The sequence below is a fragment of the Podarcis cretensis genome (assembly GCF_951804945.1).
Source record: "Podarcis cretensis genome assembly, chromosome: 16".
Lineage (NCBI taxonomy): Eukaryota > Metazoa > Chordata > Lepidosauria > Squamata > Lacertidae > Podarcis > Podarcis cretensis.
Window position 1 is genome coordinate 15,033,680 of NC_137186.1, and position 22,342 is coordinate 15,056,021.

Genomic DNA, 22,342 nt, shown 5'->3' on the forward strand with positions numbered 1-22,342 from the left:
TCAGCTCCATTGCAAAGTGAGCAGGACAGGATGCTATTCAAACTTGGGAACACTCCTCCCATCCCTGAGCTGCCACTCAAAAGCTTTCCAGCCCTGGATGCTGGTTGTGTGCTGTTGCTGTGGCAACGCGAGGCAGGCTGCAAGGGGGGGCAGTGGAGAGGGAGAGGGAAAGAGCAGAGGCAGTGACGCCAGAGCTTCGGTTGCCTTGTGGTGCTTATTTTCCTTTTCAAGATTTTCAGCCCTTTTCCCTATTTTGGCAGCGAAAGGCAGAATGCAGCTGCGTCAGCTCCTCTCCCCCTCCCGGCACGCAAGCTCTCCACCAGATTTAAAGGTGCAGAGCCCAGCAGCCAGTGACCTTCTGGTCCAGGCCCCAGGACGGGACACAGACATACACAGAGAGAGGCTTCTCTTTCAAATGCCTCTCAACCCACCTGGCTTCCCAGCCACCAGACATGAACACAACACATCATTTCTCTCTGGAGTGCTTTCTGAAAGTGGTCCTCTCTCCATACGCCTGACCCATCATCTGATGACTGCAGCATCAAGTGATGAATGGGCACGTTGTTTTATGTATGGATGAGGCACCAACTGATCCAGGCGACGACGTCAAATATAACATTTCTCTGTGGAGTTAGACGGTGGTCCACACACTCAAGAGCCAGTCATCAAGGGTTGACTAACAGAATGGTCAACTTGGGATCTTAACAGGAGAGAGGGAGAGAGAAAGAGTTGCATACAGAGAGAAGCTTTTGTGTTTGAGTTGATGGGGAGGTGGGCAGATATTTTGTGTGTGTGCATGATGCACACTGGGTGAGACAGAGGTACAGATTTCTGGGAGAGGGGCCACATTTCAACTGCTTTGCATGCAAAGAGTCTTGGATTCAGCCCATGCCACCTCCAGTTATGACGGATCAGGACAGCAGATCAGGGGTGCCAACTTGAATTAAATATGGGAAGGGGGGAGGGCAGGTAAGCCCCACCCTGCATAATCAATTAACAAAAAGCTGACATGCAGGCACACACACCCCCCCCCGGGCCAGTTGTAAGTGCGAGGGCAGGCAGGGGCTGTCGGTTGTTGCCCCATTCACCCCAATGAATTGTACTCCACTGGGTAAAACAGAATGTTTATCTCACTTATACGGGGTTGTAGGGCCAAATTTGGCTTGGTGGAGACACATGGTGTTCAGGCTTTGCTGAATTTTTCATTTTGTCTTTTTGTGTCTTTTATCACCTTCCCCTTTTATTGCCTAACCCCCCTCCTGTGTTCCTCTTCCCTTTTGATTCCCATCCATCTCTTCCTTGCTTCTCCTATGCCATAAGTTGAGGGCATGAAATGGGCAGTAGAGATCTTCTAATATACTAGACATTTGATTTATTTTTAACGATATTTTTGTTTTAGTTGGCTATTCTCAGAATTGATAGAAAACAATGTCACATTTCTTTGCAGAACGAAACCATTAACCACATCTTCGAGGAGAGAGAGAAAAAGATATTGGCTCTCTCAGAGGCTTAGTAAGGGCAGCAGGCCAGGTGGAATGGGTTTGTTGCAGCTTCTTATCAGTCTTTGCTTGCAGTCTTTCACAGTAAAGCTCCAGCCAGCCAATTAGGGATGCTGGGAAAGAGAAAATCGAAGAGGTGGCATTGGACAGCAGGCAGCAAGTCTTTTGCACAGCACCTTCTGAACAGGAGCAGTCTATCTGAGCAGTGAGATCTTGGAACCATTCAAAGAGGTCAGAAACTGTTCTAAATTTGTTCCAGTGCCGTTGGATAGCTGCAGTTTAAGGAACCTTCCCCTGATGTGGAAGCAACAGTTCTTGTTGGTTTTGCAGTGGTATAAGCCCCAGAACTCAGAATAGAGATATACTCAATTTGCATTGAAACCAGGCTGGAGCAGTCTATAGTGCAGGGTTGCAGAACCCTTTTAGGACCTGAGGGACACATAACCTTCTTGGCAACCTTCTGGGGGCTGGCTGGGGGCCAATGGTGGGGTCAGATGCAGAAGTAGGAGGAGCAATAGGTGTGAATTTTATCTTTGTGCAGTAGGCTACTTTCACTCACATACCTGTCTCTATCCTCCATCCAGGCAGCTAAGAGGCATAATTATTGCATGGCATAATTATTGCATTATATGTAAGCCAAGTAGAAGTACTGGCAATTAAGTAGTATACAAATTGTGTAAAATAAATAAAAATAAAACGATTGGAGTTCAAGGACACATTCCAATCAGGCAAAAATACTTGGTGTGCAAAGCAGGGGCATTGAGTGTGAGATAGCATAAAGCAGTATATCCGTCCTGAGATTTTAAATTTAAAAAAGAAGACTACAAGGGAATAATCATTTTGACCACCTGCTCTGCATAACAGCTGTGTTATGGCTTCCCTGTTAGTGGAAGACTTGCACAATGAGGAGAAGACTGAGCTGAAAGCTGAGCTTTATTTCCAAAAGGCTAGATTTTAAATACGTATCTGAAATTATTATTATTATTATTATTATTATTATTATTATTATTATTATTACCACTGTTGTTGTTGTTGTTGGCAATGCTGGGATCCATTTATTTATTTTATCTTAACAGGTTCATTCTGAATGGACTCATTCTGCTGAATACATAGACTTAATGATTTAATAGTTTATCTTCTTATTTGTTTTTCATCCTTAGACTGTGAGCATGCTGTACCGTAAAAGCACATTTCTGCCCACAAATAATTCTGGGTACTGTAGTTTGTGAGGGGTAAACTACAGTGCCCAGAATTCTTTGAGGGAAATAATGTGCTTCGAATGTGTTTTAAAGGGGTAGGGGGTACATAGCCTAAATCCAGCGGCTTTAGATATCATTTACAAAGGAGGGGGGAAAGGCAGGATATAAGTCTCTTGAATAACATTTATTCAGGTTTCAAGCCCAAACTCAAACTTCAGTGGAGGCTATTCATACATTCAGCTGCCAGTTGAGTAATCAAAGCTACAGAGCAACAAGCTACCTTGGAAGATGGAGAACTCTCCTTCATAGGAGAGCTCTATAAGTAAGGTAAGATGTATGTGGGAACCAACCCAAATAAAGAATTGTGGTGGTACTGAAAAAATGGCACCCACTTAATGACCACCATTTCTACTGTTAGAGGCAAGAAGTGTGACCTGCAACAAAACATTGCAGTGGGGTGTGCCAGTCATTCCCTTTCCCAAGATACTCCATTGCATATCCTCTCTTCTTGCTGGTTTTACATTTTCCTCTCTCTTAGAAGTCAGTTACGGTAGTTGAGCATGCTCAGCTGTTTAGGTTCGCCTTCCCTTTTGGATGAGAAAAAAACCTAAAGTCCACAGGCTATAGGACATGTCACAAGACAATGCTCCGTTCTGGGCTGTGTCCACCTTCCCTCCAACTTCTGTGGGTGGCGGAGCTCCCAAGAAGGGGGCCCTACAGTACCCAGAGGGTCTGTAGGGAAGGAGGCCGTCTGTCTGATATTTGTACCCGAAGTCGTTTAGGCCTTCAAACACTAGCACAAGCACCTTACGTAAGTTAAACCTGCCAGCAAACTGGCAACCCATCTGAACAGTGATGTAACAGGTAACAGCTGCAACATGCAACGTTCCCCCCTGAGTTGGAAGATGCAGCACCTGTTGGATTTCTGCCTGTCCCGTGCTGATGTTGAAAGCTACCACAGCCCAGCGGGGGGAGGGGGAGTCAGTCTCTGTGCAAAATTCTACATCAGTTGAGAGGAGCCGTGTATTTTCAGCACCGGTGGGCACAAATTTTCCCCTCACAGGGAACATACACAGGCCTTGTTGACAGGAACGCTGTGAACCCTAAACTCTTTCTGGAGGGGGGGGCCTTGAACCCCCCTCTCCAGGTTTGCTTCCCCCACCCCATCAGATACACATACTTCTTTCTATAAAAAGCTGCTTCTCCCTCCCTCTCTTGTGAAGCTCCTTGTCCTTTTTGGTGAAGCCGTGGGTGGGTCACCATGGCAACGGCTGAGATATTTTCGATGAAGACGGGGGATCAAGCTCCAATACGCTCCTCACACTCTTTCTGGCCCCCACCTTGCAAAAGGAGATGGGGGGGAGAGAAGGCAATGAAGTGGGTAGGTGGGATGAAATATAAATAGATTTCAGAACCACAGCAAAGTACAAGGGGGCAAGGCAGGGGGTCTACACAAAATAGGAAGATTTTTTGGCCTTTTCCTGTGGACCATAGGGTTGGTGGGTTATTCCTGTATTTCATCTGACTCAGCTTGTAAATGCATTTTGATGGTAGGCCGGATTGTGATGATCAGATCTGCATCTGGGGAAACCCAGCCAGATTATTATTATTATTATCTTTCATGTGCGAAAGCTCGGCATTGGATCATGGGAAAGAACATGTGCAGAGTGCCATGCCACCCCCGCCGGTGTCTTCTGAGCAACACTGCCTGGTTTCTAGATAGCTGGTATTAGGGAAACAACAACAACACCTTGCAGGGATTTGAGCCCAAATCATATTGGAAGTTAGGCAGTTACGAGGCGGGAGCTAATAGGAGAACTGTCCTAATTTCCGGAAGAGGGTTGGATTGGATAGCCTTACAGTTTCTCCCAATATCAGATACAGATTTCATATGTGGGTCACCAGGCCAGCAGTAGTGAGGGGCAAAGACAGTTCGGCAAAAGGACCCCCATGACGATAGCCATTTTCACATCCAGACACACAAGTGACCCAAATATAGGCCCAGATAATTGGTTTCTCTCTCCTGCTCTGCTTCTCTCTCCAAATGCCTCTGTTGTATGCAATCTTCCTGTTGAAAACATGATTGAAAAACACATATTCTTTTCTAGATGGCTTCCATCCCTCCACTTTACATTATTATTATTTTTGTCCTGGCTAGGTGGAAGAATATAAATAGCTTGTTCTCCTGAGTTATTAAAAGCAACAGATTAAAGGCCGTACCAGTGAGGGGGTTATTTTATGTAACAAGGTGTCAACCCCTGGAATGTTCCTCTTCCTCCTCTATTCCTCTTTGCCCACCACCGAATTTATTATTTCCTTTTCTCCCTGCCCCACAGCCCGTTTCCTAGACTAAATTAATACACATTGCAGCAGCCAATTCCCTCAGTGCTGGCACAGCGGCGATGATGCTTTGCCAGAATGGATCAGAAGGGCTTTTGCCTCTTCGGTAATAATAATGAAATTAAAATAGGCAGTGAGGAGCGCTGTAAAACACATTGCTCCAACAACAGCGAACAATTCAGCAACTGGGATACAGGATATAAGCCTTGCCTCTTGCCCCCCCTTCCCCTGTGCTACTCCCCAAACAAAGAGGAAATATATCTCAACAAACAAATAAACTGAGAGAACACTTTGCTGAGGTGTCTCTCAAACCTTGAAAGACACCTGAGCAAAATTCGAGATGTGGCAGGATCTGTGCCCCCTTTGCTTCCAATCACTGCACAGCAAGGAGGCTGATAACTTGGACACAGAGATATTTTCAGTGTCAGGTTCCCATTGCTAAGGGCTTGTCGAGGGTAAAAGATCAGCGTGATGTGCTCAATCTTGAGTGGGGCCTCCTCCCTGGCAGCAGGGAAAAGGGGGACCCAGGTCTTTGCATCTGGTCCTGGGGGCTTTTGCTAGGCCACACCACTCACTGGCTCTATGTTGCACCCCAAATGTTTGTGCCTGGCTGGCCAGGATGTTCTGAGAATGCCTCTTGCTTGTGGGGATGGAGGACAGGGAGGGGCGTGTGAGTGGTGTAGAGAAGCCTACTTTTATAAAGGTAATATTAGCATTCCTGGCTCTGCCCGCCACTGGCATGTAGGCTTCATAAAGTAGCCCAGTCTGGAAAAAGTTCCCTACTCCTGTGCAAAAATCTTCTCCAGTGTTCGACACAGCAGAATGACCACAGTGTAAACATGGTGCGTGGTGCCAGTTCCATCTTGTTCAGGGCCCTGGAATGAGATGCTTGCCTCTTCTTCTGCCTCTCTGCTGTTGCTGCCTGTTCACTGTCCCATTTCTCTGGGGCCCAATCCACCCCACTTCCCAGGGAGAGAGGGGGTGGGATGGACAGGGGATGCAGGGGTTACTCCTCCTCAGTTCCCTCACTGTTTGCTAACTTGAGAGGGCCAAGTTCCAGGGCAAAGGGCCCACTATTGGGATATGGGCGCTAGCAGACACCCGGTGTTGTCAGCCCTTGGTGCCAGCCTTGCTGATGCTACCCTCGCTCTCTCCAGACTCCTCCAGACAGGCTGCCAGAAAAAAGCTCAGTAACTTTGTCCGGATTTTCACTTTGGGGAATACGGCAACCCTAGCTTATTCATCCTGGTTTCTTTTTCACAGAGGTTAGACGATGCCTGCTCTTTAGTGAGCATTCCTCCTGATTTGCTGACGGGGCAATTATGCAACAATGAACAACCCTCCTGCATTAGCTTGCATGGTGGTTACATGCAACTTTTTATCCATCTACATTAACTTTTTATCCATCTACATTTTGCAGTGCATTTCCCTGTCACTTTCCTAACTGCAAAAAGTCTGAGTTGTTGTTTGTTGTTTAAAGTAAATTTATTAGGGAGAGAAACAGAGTGCATTAAAGGTAAAGGGACCCCTGACCGTTAGGTCCAGTCGCGGACGACTCTGGGGTTGCGGCGCTCATCTTGCTTTACTGGCTGAGGGAGCCGGCATACAGCTTCCAGGTCATGTGGCCAGCATGACTAAGCCACTTCTGGAGAACCAGAGCAGTGCACGGAAACACTGTTTACCTTCCCACCGGAGCGGTACCTATTTATCTACTTGAACTTTGACGTGCTTTCGACCTGCTAGGTTGGCAGGAGCAGGGACCGAGCAACGGGAGCTCACCCCGTCGCGGGGATTCGAACTGCCGACCTTCTGATTGGCAAGCCCTAAGCTCTGTGTTTTAGAGAAACAGAGTGCATTAATCTGCTTTAAATTTATGGTGTGCACTTGCTTCCTGCAAAATGTTGACAGTCTGGAGGCAACCCCCCCCCCCAGGAGGTTATTGTCCTATTCAAGTTAACATGCCTGCAGGATTTACACACCCACACCCACACACCCCTTGAATTCTGTACATATTCAAGCCAGGAAAACCACTCAAGGAGGGTGCAAAGTAAGGGGTGTTGAGGGGTGCAGCCTGGGGAGGGAACATGTGGCTGAGCAGATGTAGCCTGTGCAAAGTTTTGAGAGAGATCTAGAGGGCTGCATTTGGCCCTCAGGCTTGGAGGGAGGGTTCACCAAATGTTGACACCAAATTCACACTCATGATATGTATTCACTCAATCTCTTTACTTTATCAAAATTCCCTGGGACTGTTGTTTTTTCTTTCAATGTGGTGCTTCACACCACACATGCAGGGAGTGATTCCACCCGGCTCCCACCCCGTGGTGATGGGTGGATGTAGGTCTGTTGCTGCAAAGGCCCTTGTTGCACTCAAACACCTTCATACTGTGCCTATACTTTTGGGGGCTCAAGGTTTGCACGGACCTAGAGGCAGCCCCCTAGCGGCTGCGTGTCAAAATGGGTGTGGCCAAAGAAAAAAAATGAAAAAGTATCTCTTTTCTGTACTATACTCAGTTGTATTATTAACCCTTTTAATGATTCATCAAGAAACTGCATTATTAATTCCTCACTTTGTAACTGGTGTAATTCACTAAGCAGCAATAAGAACACATTTGCACAACCCTTTCCTGCATAACTAAGTTCAATTCCCTTCCATGCTTATAAATCAATTTCTATCCCCCATTTCCCCTCATAATTAATTTCATTGCCTTCCCACTTTTTCCTCTTACCATCCCCTTTCTGTTAATTAATATCGCCTTCCATTCCCACACATAAGGAAGGCACACAACACACACACACTCAGCAGAGAGATTTCTTTTCTTATTCCCCATTGCGCTATGGTAGGAGGCAATTCATTTGCTGTTACTATTAAAGAAGCCCTGGTGCTCTCCAGTAATTTGTCAGCGAAATATTCAGCTGCTGCTTTGGGCGCAAGGATGCACGGTTCGAACTCTTGGCCTGGGAATCTCTCCTCCTCCTCCTCCTCCTCCTCCTCCCTCCTTTCCCAATGTTTGCTTTTGAATTTATTTTAAGTTTTGAACACTCTCCTTGGCTATGCAAGGAGGGGAGCGCCACCACATGGTTTTTTTTTAACCCCGTTAAGTAATAGCTAAGGAGAATGCATGGCTATGTCTCTAGCCTTGAATTTACATAGAATCATAGAATTGTACAGTTGTACAGACCCCCTGGTCCAACCCCCTGCAATGCAGAAATCGCAGTGAAACAATCGCTGACAAGTGGTCATTCATCCTCATCTTAAAAACCTCCACTGGAGGATCTGGCAGAGAATTAGATAATATGACCCTATGGGCCTCCTCTGTGCAATGACTAGCACCAGAATGTGGCGTTCCAACAATGGCTCAGTCGCCACCAGTGGAGAAAGGAAAGGCCTCTTCTCCTGGCCTCCTAGCAGACTCGCTCTGCCCCTCTCCTTGGGAGGGGAGAACCCCCATGGATTACCTCTCAGACCATTCCAATGGGAGCAGGGCACAAACATTGGCAGGGAAATTATGAGTGGAAACTGCAGTCTTTAGTTCATTGCTGAAGCACCTGCTTTCAGTGCAGACGGTCCTCATCTCCTATTTTTAAAAATGGTCAGGGAATGGTTGGTGGGGAAGACTTTATCTTCCCAAGAACCTGGAGAGCTGCTGCCAGTCAGAGTAGAAAATAACAAACTGGATCAGACCTTCATCCAGGACGTTGAGGACTAGAAACTTACTTCTTCTTTTTTTGCTTAGGGCAAAGACCATAGCACAGCATACACACAGAGGGGCCCAGGATTGATCCCTGGCATTTCCAGGTAGTGTTGGGAGTGCCTGCTGTCCGAAATCCCCCAGGTCCACTGCCAGCCAGTGTTGGCAATACTAAGCTAGATGGACCAATAGCAAGACTTGGCATAAGGCAGCACTTTGGGGTTGCATTACAATCCTATGCACGTGGGGGGGGGCAGTGTCCAGTGCTGGTACAGCATCCCTGGCACTCCTGCAACCAACAGCCTGCACAACTGGGACAACTGCACAACCGACAATGGGAAACACTGGCTTGCGAGTGCTCCAGTTGGAGAACAGCCTTTACCAAAAGTGTCATGGGCTTTGAAGACGCTGGAAATCAGGACAAAGGGAGAAATGTGCTAAGAGGAAGGCATGCTTGGCAAACCCTCACCATGATCAACTCCTGCCCGGAAACCAATGTCCCCACTGTGGAAGGATGTGTGGATCCAGAATTGGCCTCCACAGTCACTTACGGACTCCCTGTTAAAACCGTGTTCATGGAAGACAATCTTACTCGGCTGTGAGTGATCGCCAAGGAAAGAAGAAAGTAAAGACATCTGTCCAGCCTGTCAAAGCTTGATTTGGCCTTATAGCTCAGTTGGTTAGAGCATGGTGCAGATAACGCCAAGGTTGCAGGTGCAATCTCCTATGGGGCAACTTAACATTCCCGCATCGCAAAGGGGTTGGACTAGATGACCCTCAGTGTCCCTTCTGACTCTATGATTCTGTGATGTGCAGGCTGCCTTTTACATACATGCTCAGCACCTCTCCCCCCCCCCCCCGCCTCCTGCTTTATAGGTGGCAGGGTATCTGAATGCATCTGTGCCATTTCTGTTACAAACAGCTCTCTGAGCCAAAAGATATTTATATCATCCCTTATTGGGGTAAAAGTACAGCTTGGATGCCTCCGCCCCCGCTTTTGCTCTCTCTCTCTCCTTCCTCCCTCTCCCCCCACTGCAGTCTTCGCAATGATGAGCGACGCTGTTGGCCGCCCCCACACGCTGCAGCAGAGGGACTGTGCTTTACAGGCTCTGAATTGCAAAGCAAAGGAGCACCAGCGTGTGTGCGCACTCCAGGCTGGCTATATTTAGCCGCTGGGTTGCTGTTTTTAGCTTCTTGATTCAGAACTCAAATTAGCAGCAAAGAGGTGAAGGGTGGGAGGGGCGAGGCCCAGAAAGGTTCTTAAGAGACCTGAGCAGGGGTGCTCGGGAGGTATGTGGGATGGGGGGAAAGAATGAGGAGGGGGGGCTTTGGCAAGCAATGGGGTGGTGAATGGCTCTGCAGTCATCGGCAAGACCGCCCCCCCACCTCAAATCCTCACCATAACCCCTCTCCCCTTTCCCTCCCCAACCCCACAGAGTGGATGCTAGCAGGGCAGTGAGTCACTGTCACAATGCTATGTGATTCACTTAGATTTAGACTAAGCTGTTAGCAAATCGGACTGCTTGTCTGCCACCCTTTTAGGCAGACTCTCCTCCGCCTTGCTGGGACTTCCCCCTTTTCTTTCCCCCTCCCACGCCGCGCGCGCACACCCCCACCCGGAACTGGGGTTAGGGACAAAGCAAAACAGCCCTGCCACCGGGCATAATTTCACCCAGCATTTGTGCTCAAGGCGAGTCCTGGTTATATATGAGCACCCCCCCCCAAAAAAAAAGTGTTTGGGGCTTTGTAGCATAAAAACATAGGAAGTGGCCTAATATAAAGTCGGAGCTTGTGGTGGGTGGAGCCCATTAGGACTGGTTGGGAGGAAGGGAGCCCGTCAGTAGGTGGCGCTAGAACCAATGAGAGACAAAGGCTTTGTCCCTATCCTCCTCCTTGCTGATTTCCGAATAGGGGAAATTGAGATCCAGGAGGAGGAAGCTGGCAGGCAGGCAGGGCCATTCCGTGGGCTGGTTGCAAGTAAGAAGGGAAGCCAGGGTGGGAGTAGGCAGCTGTCTGGGTTGCTGGAGCATTTGCCCCCAGTCAGCAGACCCTTGGGTCTATCTCACTCAGTGTTCTCTACTTGTAGAATCATAGAACTGTAGGACCGGAAGGGCCATCTAATCCAACCTTCTGCAGTGCAGGAATCTCAGCCAAAGCATCCATGACAAATGGCCATCCAACGTCTGCTTAAAAACCACCAATGAAGGAGAGTCCGCCGGCTTCCGAGGAAGTCCGTTCCCACTGTCAAACATCTCTTACCGTCTCTTACCGACTACAACTCCCATCATCCCTAGCTAACAGGACCAGTGGTCAGGGATGGTGGGAATTGTAATCCCAAAGCATCTGGAAGGCCAAGTTTGGCCATGCCTTTAGGCAGAATTTCCTTTCTTGCGATTTGGATCCGTTGCTTCATGTCCTTCCCTCTGGAGCAGCGGAAAAGAAGATGGGCAGCCTCTCCCAAGACTTTCAGGCCAAGTCTTTGTTTCCCAGTCCTCCCTGGAGATAGGAGGGGTTGAACCCGGGACCTTTTGCACGCAGCGAGGGAGCTCTTCCTTGCCTGACCCAGTTCGTATGTGCAGCCCAGGGCAGGGCTTCTGGGTCAAAGGCTTGGAGAGGCTTGAGCCACAGCACCCAAGTTTAGTCCCTGGCATCTCCCTGCAGGTCTTTGAAAGGATCCTGCTTGACAGCCGCTGCCAGTCAGTGCAGTCAATACTGGACACTCACTGGAGAAAGTCATGAAAAAAGATGAAAGAAGTGGCAGGGTGACAGAAATGGGATGATGCTGTCCTGTGGAAAGTGAGTGAACAAATAATACCCATTCTGCCTTAAATGTCTAGAGTGAATTCCTCCTAAGTGTGATGTACCATGCAGCAAAGACCCCCAACTTCTCTTATGGGGTTTGAATTGGTGGTAACTAGCCAGGAAAGAGATTTTGGAGTCATGGTGGACTGGACATATTGAACATTGACCCAGCGTGCACAGATTTGATAGGAATAGAATAAAATATACACCTGCCAGTATTGCAATGGCATATATGGTATGATCCTATTTAGGACAAATTGGAGGGGAATAAAAATAAAAAGTATTTGTGGGGATCGTTCTTGGAAGTCTCAAGGTGCAAGTTAAATCTCAGGGCCATCAGCTGCTGTGGTACACCTGCTAAGTCAGTGGCTTCGTCTGAGCGCATAAGTGTGTTAGCCGAGATCACCTGATAGGTGACTATTGCGCCTATAACTTGCACCTATAGCCCAGTTACATAAAAAAATATGCAGGCAACTATGGCAAATATAATTTGCACATGCAGCTTAAGCAGATATATAGGTACAGAAATGACTTTTGCACCATGTGAAAGATCACTTAAAATGTGGAAATGATCAGATAGGGAAACATTGTGGAAAAGGAATAAAAAGCTGTCTGAATGCAGCCAGAATATGCACCATACATCCCTCATCTCCCTGAATCCTGAGGACTATCGTTTATCCCCCACAGAGCTACAATTCCCAGCACTCTTAACAAAGTACAGTTCTCATAATTGTTTTGTGGGGAATGTGCTTTAAATGTGTGCAGGCGCAGCCTGAGATTCCTCGTGAGTTAAGCACCCAGGAGGTTCAGTTGCTCCTACAGGAGTAGATGCCTTACCATCGCAGACAGCTGCTGCTTCCTCTCATCCAGGGCTCTGACACCCTTGCCTGCATCCACAGACTCTATTTGCTCTCCCAAGTCCTTCCCACTCAAGCTCAGGGCTGCGTCAGGAGGGGATCCCAGCCGTAGAGCTGTGGAAAGGACCCATCTTGAGGAAGCAGGATGCTGGCAGGAAAAATCCCACAGTGAAAAGCCGGGGACTCCCAGGCCTATTTATAACACTGTGCATCTAGAAGAACGTTGAAAGAACACAGTGGATTCCTATCCTATATCCTTTCCTCCTTTCCATTTTTTAAAAGCTTTCCCCTTTCCTTGTTTTCCCCCTTCTCTTTCTCTCCTTTCTCTCTCTCTCTTTCATTCTTGACTTTCCCCCTTTGAATCCAGGGCTGCGGCGATGGGAGAAACAAGACCCTTTTGGATTGTTAATGCTGTGAGCCCCTCCATCGTAGGCTCAGGTTGTATATATGTGTAAAGAAAACCATATATCATAAAGACACCACAGTCTCCACTATCCCTCATTCCAAAGTAAACACGAACCCTGGGTAAGGATCTGCAACCCCTGGAATTTTGCACCACTTGGGGATTGGGGTGGCGTGCAACAATACTAATGGCAAACTCCTTCTCCAGGTGTGGGTCTCAAGCAGGCTTGGGAGAACACCAAAGTTTGCAGAAGGACAGCCCTCTCTCCTTGAGATGGGGAACTCCCTTCTAAGGGGACAACTCAAAAGCCCAGCGAGAGAGCTGAGTACTCTTATTGCGCACAGAATGGTGGTTGAGGGAGCGGGTAGAGGAAGGGGAATTGGGGGGAAGGGATGGAATGGAGTAACCTGGAGGAGGCATGGCTGGCTGAAACCCCAAACAATAGCACTTCCCGTGGCCACATTTTGTTGCTGGTCCCCATTGTTGTACCTGCTTAGACATTTGTCCACCTGACACTGCCCTATTGGTTTGGAAGCAAAATGAGGCCAACCCCAAAACAAGGCAGCTGTTTACTTTCTGGGTATATACATTAGCAAATTAAAGGAAGAATGAAGAGCCCCCCACCCCCAACAGCCTAGCAAACCCTAAGCGTGCTTCCTATTCATGATCCCCACAGGATATACTTTACTGGGCTTCTGCCCTAAAGCCACTGGTTATCATCCCACTTGTTGATACTTAGCCCTTAAGGCTCTTGGAGAGATCCAGGCTGCCATGGAGATGAAGTCACCTCATACAGCAGGGGAGGGGAACCTTAGGCCCAGAGGTGGGGGTGCTGAATGTGACCCTCCAGTCCTCTCTGTCTGGCCATCAGGGTTTTCCCTGGGTCACAGTCCTTCCCCAGGTCACATGACTCACTGACCGAGCTCCACACACCCTTTGTGAGTTTTGGCCTGGCTGTAATGTGTTCTTAAATTTGCACTGATTCCTCTTGCCTGCCTGCCTGGATGGATGGATGGATGAATGGAGGGTCAAATGGAGCATGTGTATGTGTGTGTGTTTGTGTAGAGAGAAGGTAGTCTACTGTACCCTGGTAGAGTTCATGTTTGCTGCTCTTCCATATTTTGCCTCTGGTGCTTCCCTTTGGCATATGGCCACACAAAGGAATTGGGCTGGAAAAGGTTCCCCAGCCCAGCCATACAGATTTCAAGGGATCCAGCATTTTTCCACCCAGGGCTGCTAACCCGAGCCAACAGCTCCTGTTTTGCAGCCAAAAAATGTCAAGCGAGCTGAGTTTCCTAAGTTATCCGCAAGTCACCATGGCTCTCTAAGGCAGTGTTTCCCAACCTTGGGCCTCCAGCTGTTTTTGAACTACAATTCCCATCATCCCTGACCACTGGTCTTGCTAGCTAGGGATGATGGGAGTTGTAGGCCAAAAACATCTGGAGGCCCAAGGCTGAGAAACACTGCTCTAAGGAACCCTGCCCTCCAGACAGCTCTGCACTTGAGAAGTAATGCCCCTTGTCACTCCTGGGAAATGATCTACTGGTAAGTGATCACTACTGTGATCACTTATCCTGGGAAGGGAAGGAGCCAATGGGTCTTTGATCTTGCTGATACTTATGAAATTTCTTTCAGGTCATTTCAGCCTCTGATTAAACATGCACCCTCCACCTCCACCCTTCCAGACACACTATACATTGAACATGTAAAAATCCAACAGAGTTTGAAAGAACTTTTCAGGAGTTGTTGTCTCTGGTTAACTGGATTGCATAAACAGGCTGTCTGCATTGCAGAAAGCTATCATTGCATAACAGTGAAAATCCTGTTTCCTGGAGCCACCATGACTGAGCCTGTTTCAGTTGTGCTTTCCTCTGTCTTTTTTAAACAAAAAGCACTGAATCGAAGAAGATTTAAACAAAACACACAAACACAGGGACCCCTTCGAGACGCAGCCCCAATGGGTTTTCTTCCTGAAGCAGAGGATCCAGCCCCAAGGAAGGACAGCTTGCAAGCGCTATCCCTGAGCAGAACAGGTGAAAAAGCATCCAGGCTAGAAAGAGTTACTCTCCTCCCACCATATCAGCTTCTTTTCCTTATATGGAGTGAGAGATTATGCAAAAGAAAGGTACCTAATTTAGGTTACCTCTTGGGGTGGGGGAGGAAAAGAAAGAAAGAAAAAGAACCACCCCAAAAATGGGAGACAGAGAGCTATCACTTTTCAGTCCGTTGCTCAGGCAACCATGAAGCAAAAAAGGGCACCACTCTCTTTTCTTTCTCGAAGTCTATTTTTGGCCTTCATATAAGAAGGTGTTATTTAAGACCTGACTTATTTATTTGTTGAGGAAGTTTTTTATAACAAAAAAAGAAAAGGAAAAGAAACTCACCCACTAGTGATTGCTGTATGGGAGAGAAGCCAGAATTCCTGGAGAGAAATCCTATATAAAGGTGTGCTTAGCACAAGGTTTCTTTACTAAAAAGAAAATGGGAAAGAAAACCAAAACGAAACAGTGAGAATTATGTTAGGCAAAGAAAAAATGTCAGGGGGAGCAAGAAAAGAAAAGAAAAACAAAACAGCTTGAAATGATTCCCCCATAGATCAATGTTTGTATTATTATTGTCATTATAATTAGTAAAAGACCACATAAGGTACATTTTCTTAAAGACACTAAAACGAAATGTACACTCAGAGAAATAAGCACACACACACACACACACACACACAGAGATGAAAGACAATCAGGCTGAGAGCCCAACCCAAACACACCTTTTTGAACTTGCTTTTCATGCAATTCAGGTCTAAGCCCACGATTTTGACCTCACTTTTTCTCCCTGGTTTTCTTTTTTAGATCAGCAGTGAAGAGATTGGAAAGGTACATTGGGGGTTTTTTTTTGTGCATGTGTGAAAAAGGGAAAGGTGGAAGAAAGGATGAACAAATCAATGAATGAGTGAGCGAGTGGGGAAAGAATACATGGCAAATGGTTTTGAGAAAGGAAACCCAGAAAGAAACACAAAGGGAAGGAAAAAAAATAGGGAAGGGAAGTTTCGAAAGCCAGAATAAAATGAAAGCCTGTGAAAGAGTTGAGACAGCAAGTCCTTTTCGTGAGAAGGGAAGAAAGAAAAGCGAGACTCCAGCGCCAGAGTGAATATCTAAGTCTGAGCTGGAGGAAAGGGAGGAATAGAGGAGAGAAGGCGTTGGGCTCAGACGCTGCCGAGGTGTGATTCCAACAGAAACGTCTCTGCTTCATCTCCTAATTCGGTGCAGCGTTTCTTTGGCTGCCTCCTCCACTCCCCCCCCCCTTCCTCACCGCGTCATTCAGGAGCCAGTGACGTAGGGTTCCCCCAAGCCCAAGAAAGGGAGGGGGGAGGACTCTGCAGCCGTGTCCCTCCATTGATCTGAACAAATCTTCCCGCCCCACTTTCCTTAGCATGCCAGTGCCCACACTCCCGACAGCCTATAAAAGATGGGAGGCAGGCAGTGGTTCTCAAACAGATCCACAGGCAGACACCGGAGAGACAGAGAGAGAGAGAGAGACCAGAGAAGAGGAGAGGAGAGGAGACGGAGGAGCGCTAGCCGCACGGATCTTCGGCAGCCGAGATGTATCGGTCCACGAAGGGAGCCTCCAAGGCGCGGCGGGACCAGATCAATGCGGAGATCAGGAACCTGAAAGACCTGTTGCCCATCGCGGAAGGGGATAAGCTGCGGCTATCGTACCTCCACATCATGTCCTTGGCGTGCATCTACACGCGGAAATCCATATTCTTCTCCAAAGGTAACTAACTGCCTGACAGATTCAGAAAGATCCCGAGGTTTGGGGGGAATCCAGGAAGTGCAAGGATGGGGGGTAGGTGGGGGTACACCTGAAGTTGGGTCTTGTGTCCAGCGTCTTTCCTTCGTCCCCCTTCGGGATGGTAGAACTCAACAGGTCTCTCTCCGTGGTGCTGAAGCACCAATGTCTCTTATGGGAAAAGATACGGGGAGCTGCTGTCCGTGGTCCTGAAACAGCCAGGGCGAGCTTTGCGGAGGGAGGGCAGCAACAGTTGCTGTCCCCGGTGCTGAAATTCTAGCCTCAGCCGCAGCTAAAAATCTGATGCAAAGAGCTAAAAGGGTTGTCGCTGTTGTTTAAATAAAAATTTTGTGTGTGCTTACCAAAATAACCGATTTTCCCTTCTCTTCTTCCTCAACAGGAACAACTCTAGAAGGCTTGGAGAGCCTGCTTTCTTCCCAGGACTTGGAAGATTTTATGCAGACGCTTCCAGGCTTCCTTCTGGCATTCACCGGAGAAGGCAAACTCATCTATGTGTCGGAGAATGTTGCTGAACATCTGGGGCACTCTATGGTATGTATCTGACTAGCTTGTGGGTGGAAAGGGAAATGCCTTTGCTATAAAATGGGGAGATCGAATAATCCTTGGAATAGGTACTTAGTTAAGCAACTATCTTTTAGTTACATAAATTCCTTTTAATTCCTTCAGGTCTTGGTAGCCCTAAAATTACTCTTATGCCCCTTATAGTATAAACTGATAATTTCTAGCCTTCATAATTATTCCCCGATGTGATGGTATCACTTATTTATCTGACCATGAATATCTGTTGGACACTGGGAACTTTGTGATGCTAGCAGCATTTTATAGTGCTTAATATGAAACCTGATATCTAAACCTTATCTGATTCTCTATCCTGCAGGTGGATTTGGTTGCCCAAGGAGACAGCATCTATGACATCATTGATCCAGCAGATCACTTTGTGATGAGGAACCAGCTGGCATTGACCTCTCCAATAGATACAAGTAGGTATCCCTTTGTGAACTGTGCTCAGTAACATGTGAGGAGGAGGAGGAAATGTAGCTGTGCAATGACTCTAAAGTAGAGAGTCGGCAGATTAAAAGTTGGCCTGCAAGTCCTAGAATAGATGATGCCCAGCAGGACTTAATTCAAGCAAGAAACCGTCTTTTCATAATCTTCACTTAGCCCTAGAGCATGTGAAAGAATAGCAGAAGTGAGAGTGCCTTTGAGCATATAGTAGCTGAGCAAGCACCTGCTCTTTGGGTCTTAGAGGAGGGATAGGGAACCTGTAAGCCCCACCCCCAAATGCTGCTGGACTCAAACTCCCATAAGCCTCAAGAAGCATGGCCAATGGTGAGAATTATGAGAGTTGTAGTTCATCAAGAACTGGAGGGCTGCAAGTTGCCCATCCCTGGCTCAGGGCTTGATCCAGAAATGTTCAAACCCCATTGCTTCCCCCCAAAAAGTTCAACATTGAAGCCAAAAATGCAATGCCATGTAGAAATTATAATAACTTGCTTAGACAATGAGAGTAGAACTGTCTCATGTTTTAGGCTTGAGATTGGCTTAACAGTGTGGCTGTGTCAACTGGGTGATATTTCTGTGGCTCCTCTAACTCATCAATGCTCTTTTCTTTACTTTTTACAAAAACTCCAGGCCGTCTTTTCCGCTGCCATTTCAACACTTCCAAGACAATCCGGCGGCAAAGTTCCGGGAACAAGCTGGTCCTTATTCGAGGGAGGTTCCACCAGCCCCCATCCGGCTCTTACTGGTCCACTAATCCTGTATTCACTGCTTTCTGCACTCCTCTGGACCCCAAGCCCAGAATCAGCCAGAATTCTTTCTTCTTGACTTATTTTGAGAGTCGCCACACAAAAGACTTGGCCATTGTGGACATCTCTGAAAGGTGAGCACGTGTTCTGGGAATAGGGAATCTTGGGACCTTGGAGGGGATTGGAAAAGTTTGAGAAAGGGGCTTGAATTGACTAGTGAGAGCCACAATGTTGACAATGGGAGCTGCCTGTCTAGCAAGGGGTGGTGGTGAACTGTTTTATTTGAGCAATATAAACCATTACAATCCAAAGTGCTCATCTCTCTCTTCCCAACTTTGCTGTTTTCTAGTGTAATCTTTCATTTGGGCTTTGAGAAAAGTGAGCTGTTTTGCAAGTCATGGTATAGCCTGATTCATCCAGAAGATCTCAGCCATGCGTCAACCCAGCATTACAGGCTGTGTAAGTATCTTGTCCCTTCTATTGTCCAAGTTTCCCACCACATTTGCTGATTTGCAGAGCTGTTTCCTTGGATGGGACCATTGATCTAATCTTTTCTGATGTGCTCCTTTTTCCAGTGGGTGACACAAGTGAAACTCAAGCTGAAATGGTCGTTCGGCTCCAAACCAAAGATGGCAAGGATTGGATATGGACCTATTCACTGCTCCACATGGAGAATGCTGATGTTCCTATCACCTCCCACAACTATATAATCAGGTAAATACCAAGAGACTTGTCTCTGGCTGTAGGTGGGTGGCTCTGAGACCTACCTTGCTTCTTAATCAGTTTAGTAGTGGGTAGAAATGTTGAGACTTCCCTTCCATCACTTCTTGCCTTCTGTAGGCCACAAGCAGGAGTGTTCATGTGCCATCTAAGGGGCAACTTTTGGTCCTCGAGGAAGCACAGGCGGGGAGGGGGATGTGCCTAGGATTGTTAAAAGACTTTACTAAGCCCAGCAAGTTGGGAATAAGAAAGGCCACAACAGTGCAAGGTGTATTCAGCACTGACACTGCTTCTCTGATGGACGGTGCCTCATGGTCGGTCTGTTTGTGTCCCTTAATGGCACCCAATGAATTTGCCTTTATATATTTTTTAAAGGCCATCTATTTAAATGACTGGCCCTACATTACTCACCACCATTAATTTTAATAGGTAGGCTCTGAGTATGGCAAACATTGGGTACAAGCCATGGAAGTTGCTTCTGGGTGAATAGTAACAAAAATAAGCCGCAGGAGTAGAATAAATAAAATGTGCTCAGGATCAAGCAGCAAAATAGGATCAGAAGGAATTGGTGGCTGGGAATAAGGCCTTTGTTTTTAAAAGGTTATTGTCATTTGTACGTTAGGAATTCATTGGGTTTCAGAAGCAAAAAAGCAAGAAAGAAAAGAGAGACAGGGATGAATGTGTCAAGTGCAGTTATTTGCAGTTATCTCTGCTTTGTTGAAGCTGGGGTCCCTCTGGGTGCTCATCTCACTTCCCCTTCCTTTGCTTTTCACAGTGATTCTGAAGCCTGGTCTCTCAAGCAGCAGCTCTCGGCAGAAGAAACCCAGGTGGCCTATGTCCTCGGAAGTGCACCAGCTTTCCTGGAAGGCCTCCTCTCTCCGGGGCAACTTTCCAGCCCTGACCAAGTCTTCACACCTGTAGCTGGCACCCCGACCAGCACCATTGTTGCGCCGTCATTTGACTTCGGCACCACTGGTGGAGCAGAATGCCCCTCTGCGTTCACAGAGACCAGCGCATCCAGTCTGCCCCAGGAGGTGGCGGAGCCTAGAAATATCTCCTCCGTGGAGGAGCCCACCCCAGGCTCCAGCCTCAGCCTACTTGACAAAGGCCCAGCATTCAGCTACGTGGTCTTCCCGACAGACTACGAACAGACCTTAAGACAAGACAACCTTAGCGGCTCCTCCTCCAAAGACTTTGTCTGCACGCCTCCATATACCCCACACCAGGGCTGTGCCTTTCTCTTTGGAGCCCAGGAGACTTACGCTCCAAGCGCCATCCCTACTGCCTTGCCTCCTGTGACCACTACCCCGCCCGCTGCCGCCGCTGCCGCCCCTGCCACTACTGTTCCTACCACCACCACCTCTGAGCTGTTCTACACCCAGGACCAATGCAGTGCTCTCTATGAGAAGCTACCACCTACCCCGGACAGCCCTGGTAATGGGGACTGTACCGTCATGACCTTGCCTGAGATCAGAGGTCCCCTCTATATCGATGTGCCCATGGTGCCCGAGGGGATCCTGACTCCAGAGGCCTCGCCCATCAAACAGACATTCTTCAGATATTCTGAAAAAGAGAAGGGCGAGATTGAACTCCTGGCAAAGCAGATCAGCAGCCTGGCTGAGGCTTTCAGCTCTGTTGCTCCCAGAGAGCTCGTCAAGAGCAGCCATGTCACCCTCGGCGATTCTGCACTGGGCGCCGGCCCCGAATTGTGCCTGGACTTCCAGCCTTCCAAGAACTGGAGGAGCATTGACTTCTCCTTGTTGGCCTGCCCAGAGGAAGACCTCTTAGAAGAGGATGCTCTCGAGACCCTTCTCCAAGACCTGTCCACCTCTCTGTTTGAGAAAGGTGGGGCGGGTGTGAGGTGCCCTCACCACCAGTTCTGCGGTGGGAATGTCAGTAGTCCAATCGGCTTGGACACCGAAGATAGTAACCAAGGGGCCTTGGCTGCCTCTCCCAGCATGGACCTGCCTCCAGAAGAGCAATGCTTTTTGGAAGAACTGGCCTCCTATGAAACAGCCTTTGAGACACGTGCCTCAAACTCTCCCTGTGATGGGTTAGATGAGTTGTATCAACTCCAGAGCCACATGCAAGAAGGCTTCCATGAAGGTAAGACTGGGGATCAGGCTTGGGAGGGGGCAACTGTGTAGCTTAGGGAAAGGCTGCAGTTCACTGGCAGAGCACCTTCTTTGCATGCAAAAGGGGTCTCTTCTGGTAGAGTTTGGGAAGACTCCTGTCTGAAACCCTGGAGACCTGCTGCTATTCAGTTTCCAGGGTTTCCCAAACTTGGGTCTCCAGCTGTTTTTGGACTTACAACCCCCACCATCCCTAGCTAGCAGCACCAGTGGTCAGGGATGATGGAGGCTGTAGTCCAAAAATAGCTGGAGATCGAAGTTTGGGGAAACCTGGTTTAGATGATAGGCCAATGGCTTGACTATATCAAAGGCCTCTTCCTGTAGTCCTAAGATTGTGGCAAAAGTCAAATAAAATAAAGCCACAACTGAGCAATAATTGCCAGGTGGGGAGTCAGCACTGTCAATACTCTGATTCTTCTGTGACCACGTTACACAATTTTATTTTGGTGCAAAATCCCATCCCCTGAGAATATTTTGAAAACGGGTTTCTAGCCCCTGGGCTTTTCAAATAGGATTCTGAAAGTATGTCAGGATAGTCTCGAGGGAGGTCTTCCTGTCCACTAACCAACCACCTCTTTCCTTTGTTCCCTTTTCCCGCAGATGGAAGCGAAAGTGACCCTTCGTTTTGAAATAAGTCTGTGACTTACTTCTCAGAGTATGGCATATTGTCATATCCCAAGGACCTTCTTCTGATGAAACCCTGTAATGACGAAGCAAGAGGATGTATTAAACCCAGCATCCCGGGATGGGGTTTTTGGAAGAAAGACTTTGTTGTTTTTGTTGTTTTTTTGACAAAAAAAAAAATTAACAAAAGCAAATATACATATATACATATATATATTGATTCTGAGACATCGAAGCTAAGATAACCGATATCAGAGCTAAGGGAAGGACCATTGTAAGTGGACTTACATACGTTACCGTATTCACTCGTAGTGAGTAATCTTGTATGTAATTTACTAAGAAATCCAAGGTGGGGCCCAGTGCCAGGCTGCTCCCAATGGCCATTCAACGCAGAGTTGGAACGAAGCACTTGCGGAGCCAGTTTGTGCGTGATATGGGGATTCCTCCTCTTCTAATCTGCCCCCACCCCAGAGAACAGAACGTGTAGGTGGTACTTGAACCTACTATAGTAAGGGCCAATGG

At 47.7% G+C, this 22,342-nt stretch overlaps 1 protein-coding gene and 1 long non-coding RNA gene across 2 annotated transcripts; one reads left to right on the forward strand and one right to left on the reverse strand.

Annotated features, from left to right (window-relative positions):
* Positions 1-1,355: 1,355 nt before the first annotated feature.
* LOC307205370 lies at positions 1,356-16,055 on the reverse strand. Its single transcript, XR_013833980.1, has 3 exons — positions 15,554-16,055; positions 15,174-15,259; positions 1,356-1,612 (listed from the first exon to the last, which is right to left on the reverse strand). It is a non-coding gene; the product is annotated as an uncharacterized lncRNA (long non-coding RNA).
* Positions 16,056-16,237: 182 nt separating this feature from the next.
* NPAS4 (neuronal PAS domain protein 4) lies at positions 16,238-22,014 on the forward strand. Its single transcript, XM_079956226.1, has 8 exons — positions 16,238-16,560; positions 16,976-17,127; positions 17,474-17,576; positions 18,229-18,478; positions 18,694-18,803; positions 18,920-19,058; positions 19,840-21,170; positions 21,797-22,014. Exons 1-8 carry the CDS (start codon positions 16,386-16,388, stop codon positions 21,823-21,825), a joined length of 2,289 nt encoding a protein of 762 aa, XP_079812352.1. The 5' UTR covers positions 16,238-16,385; the 3' UTR covers positions 21,826-22,014.
* Positions 22,015-22,342: the final 328 nt, after the last annotated feature.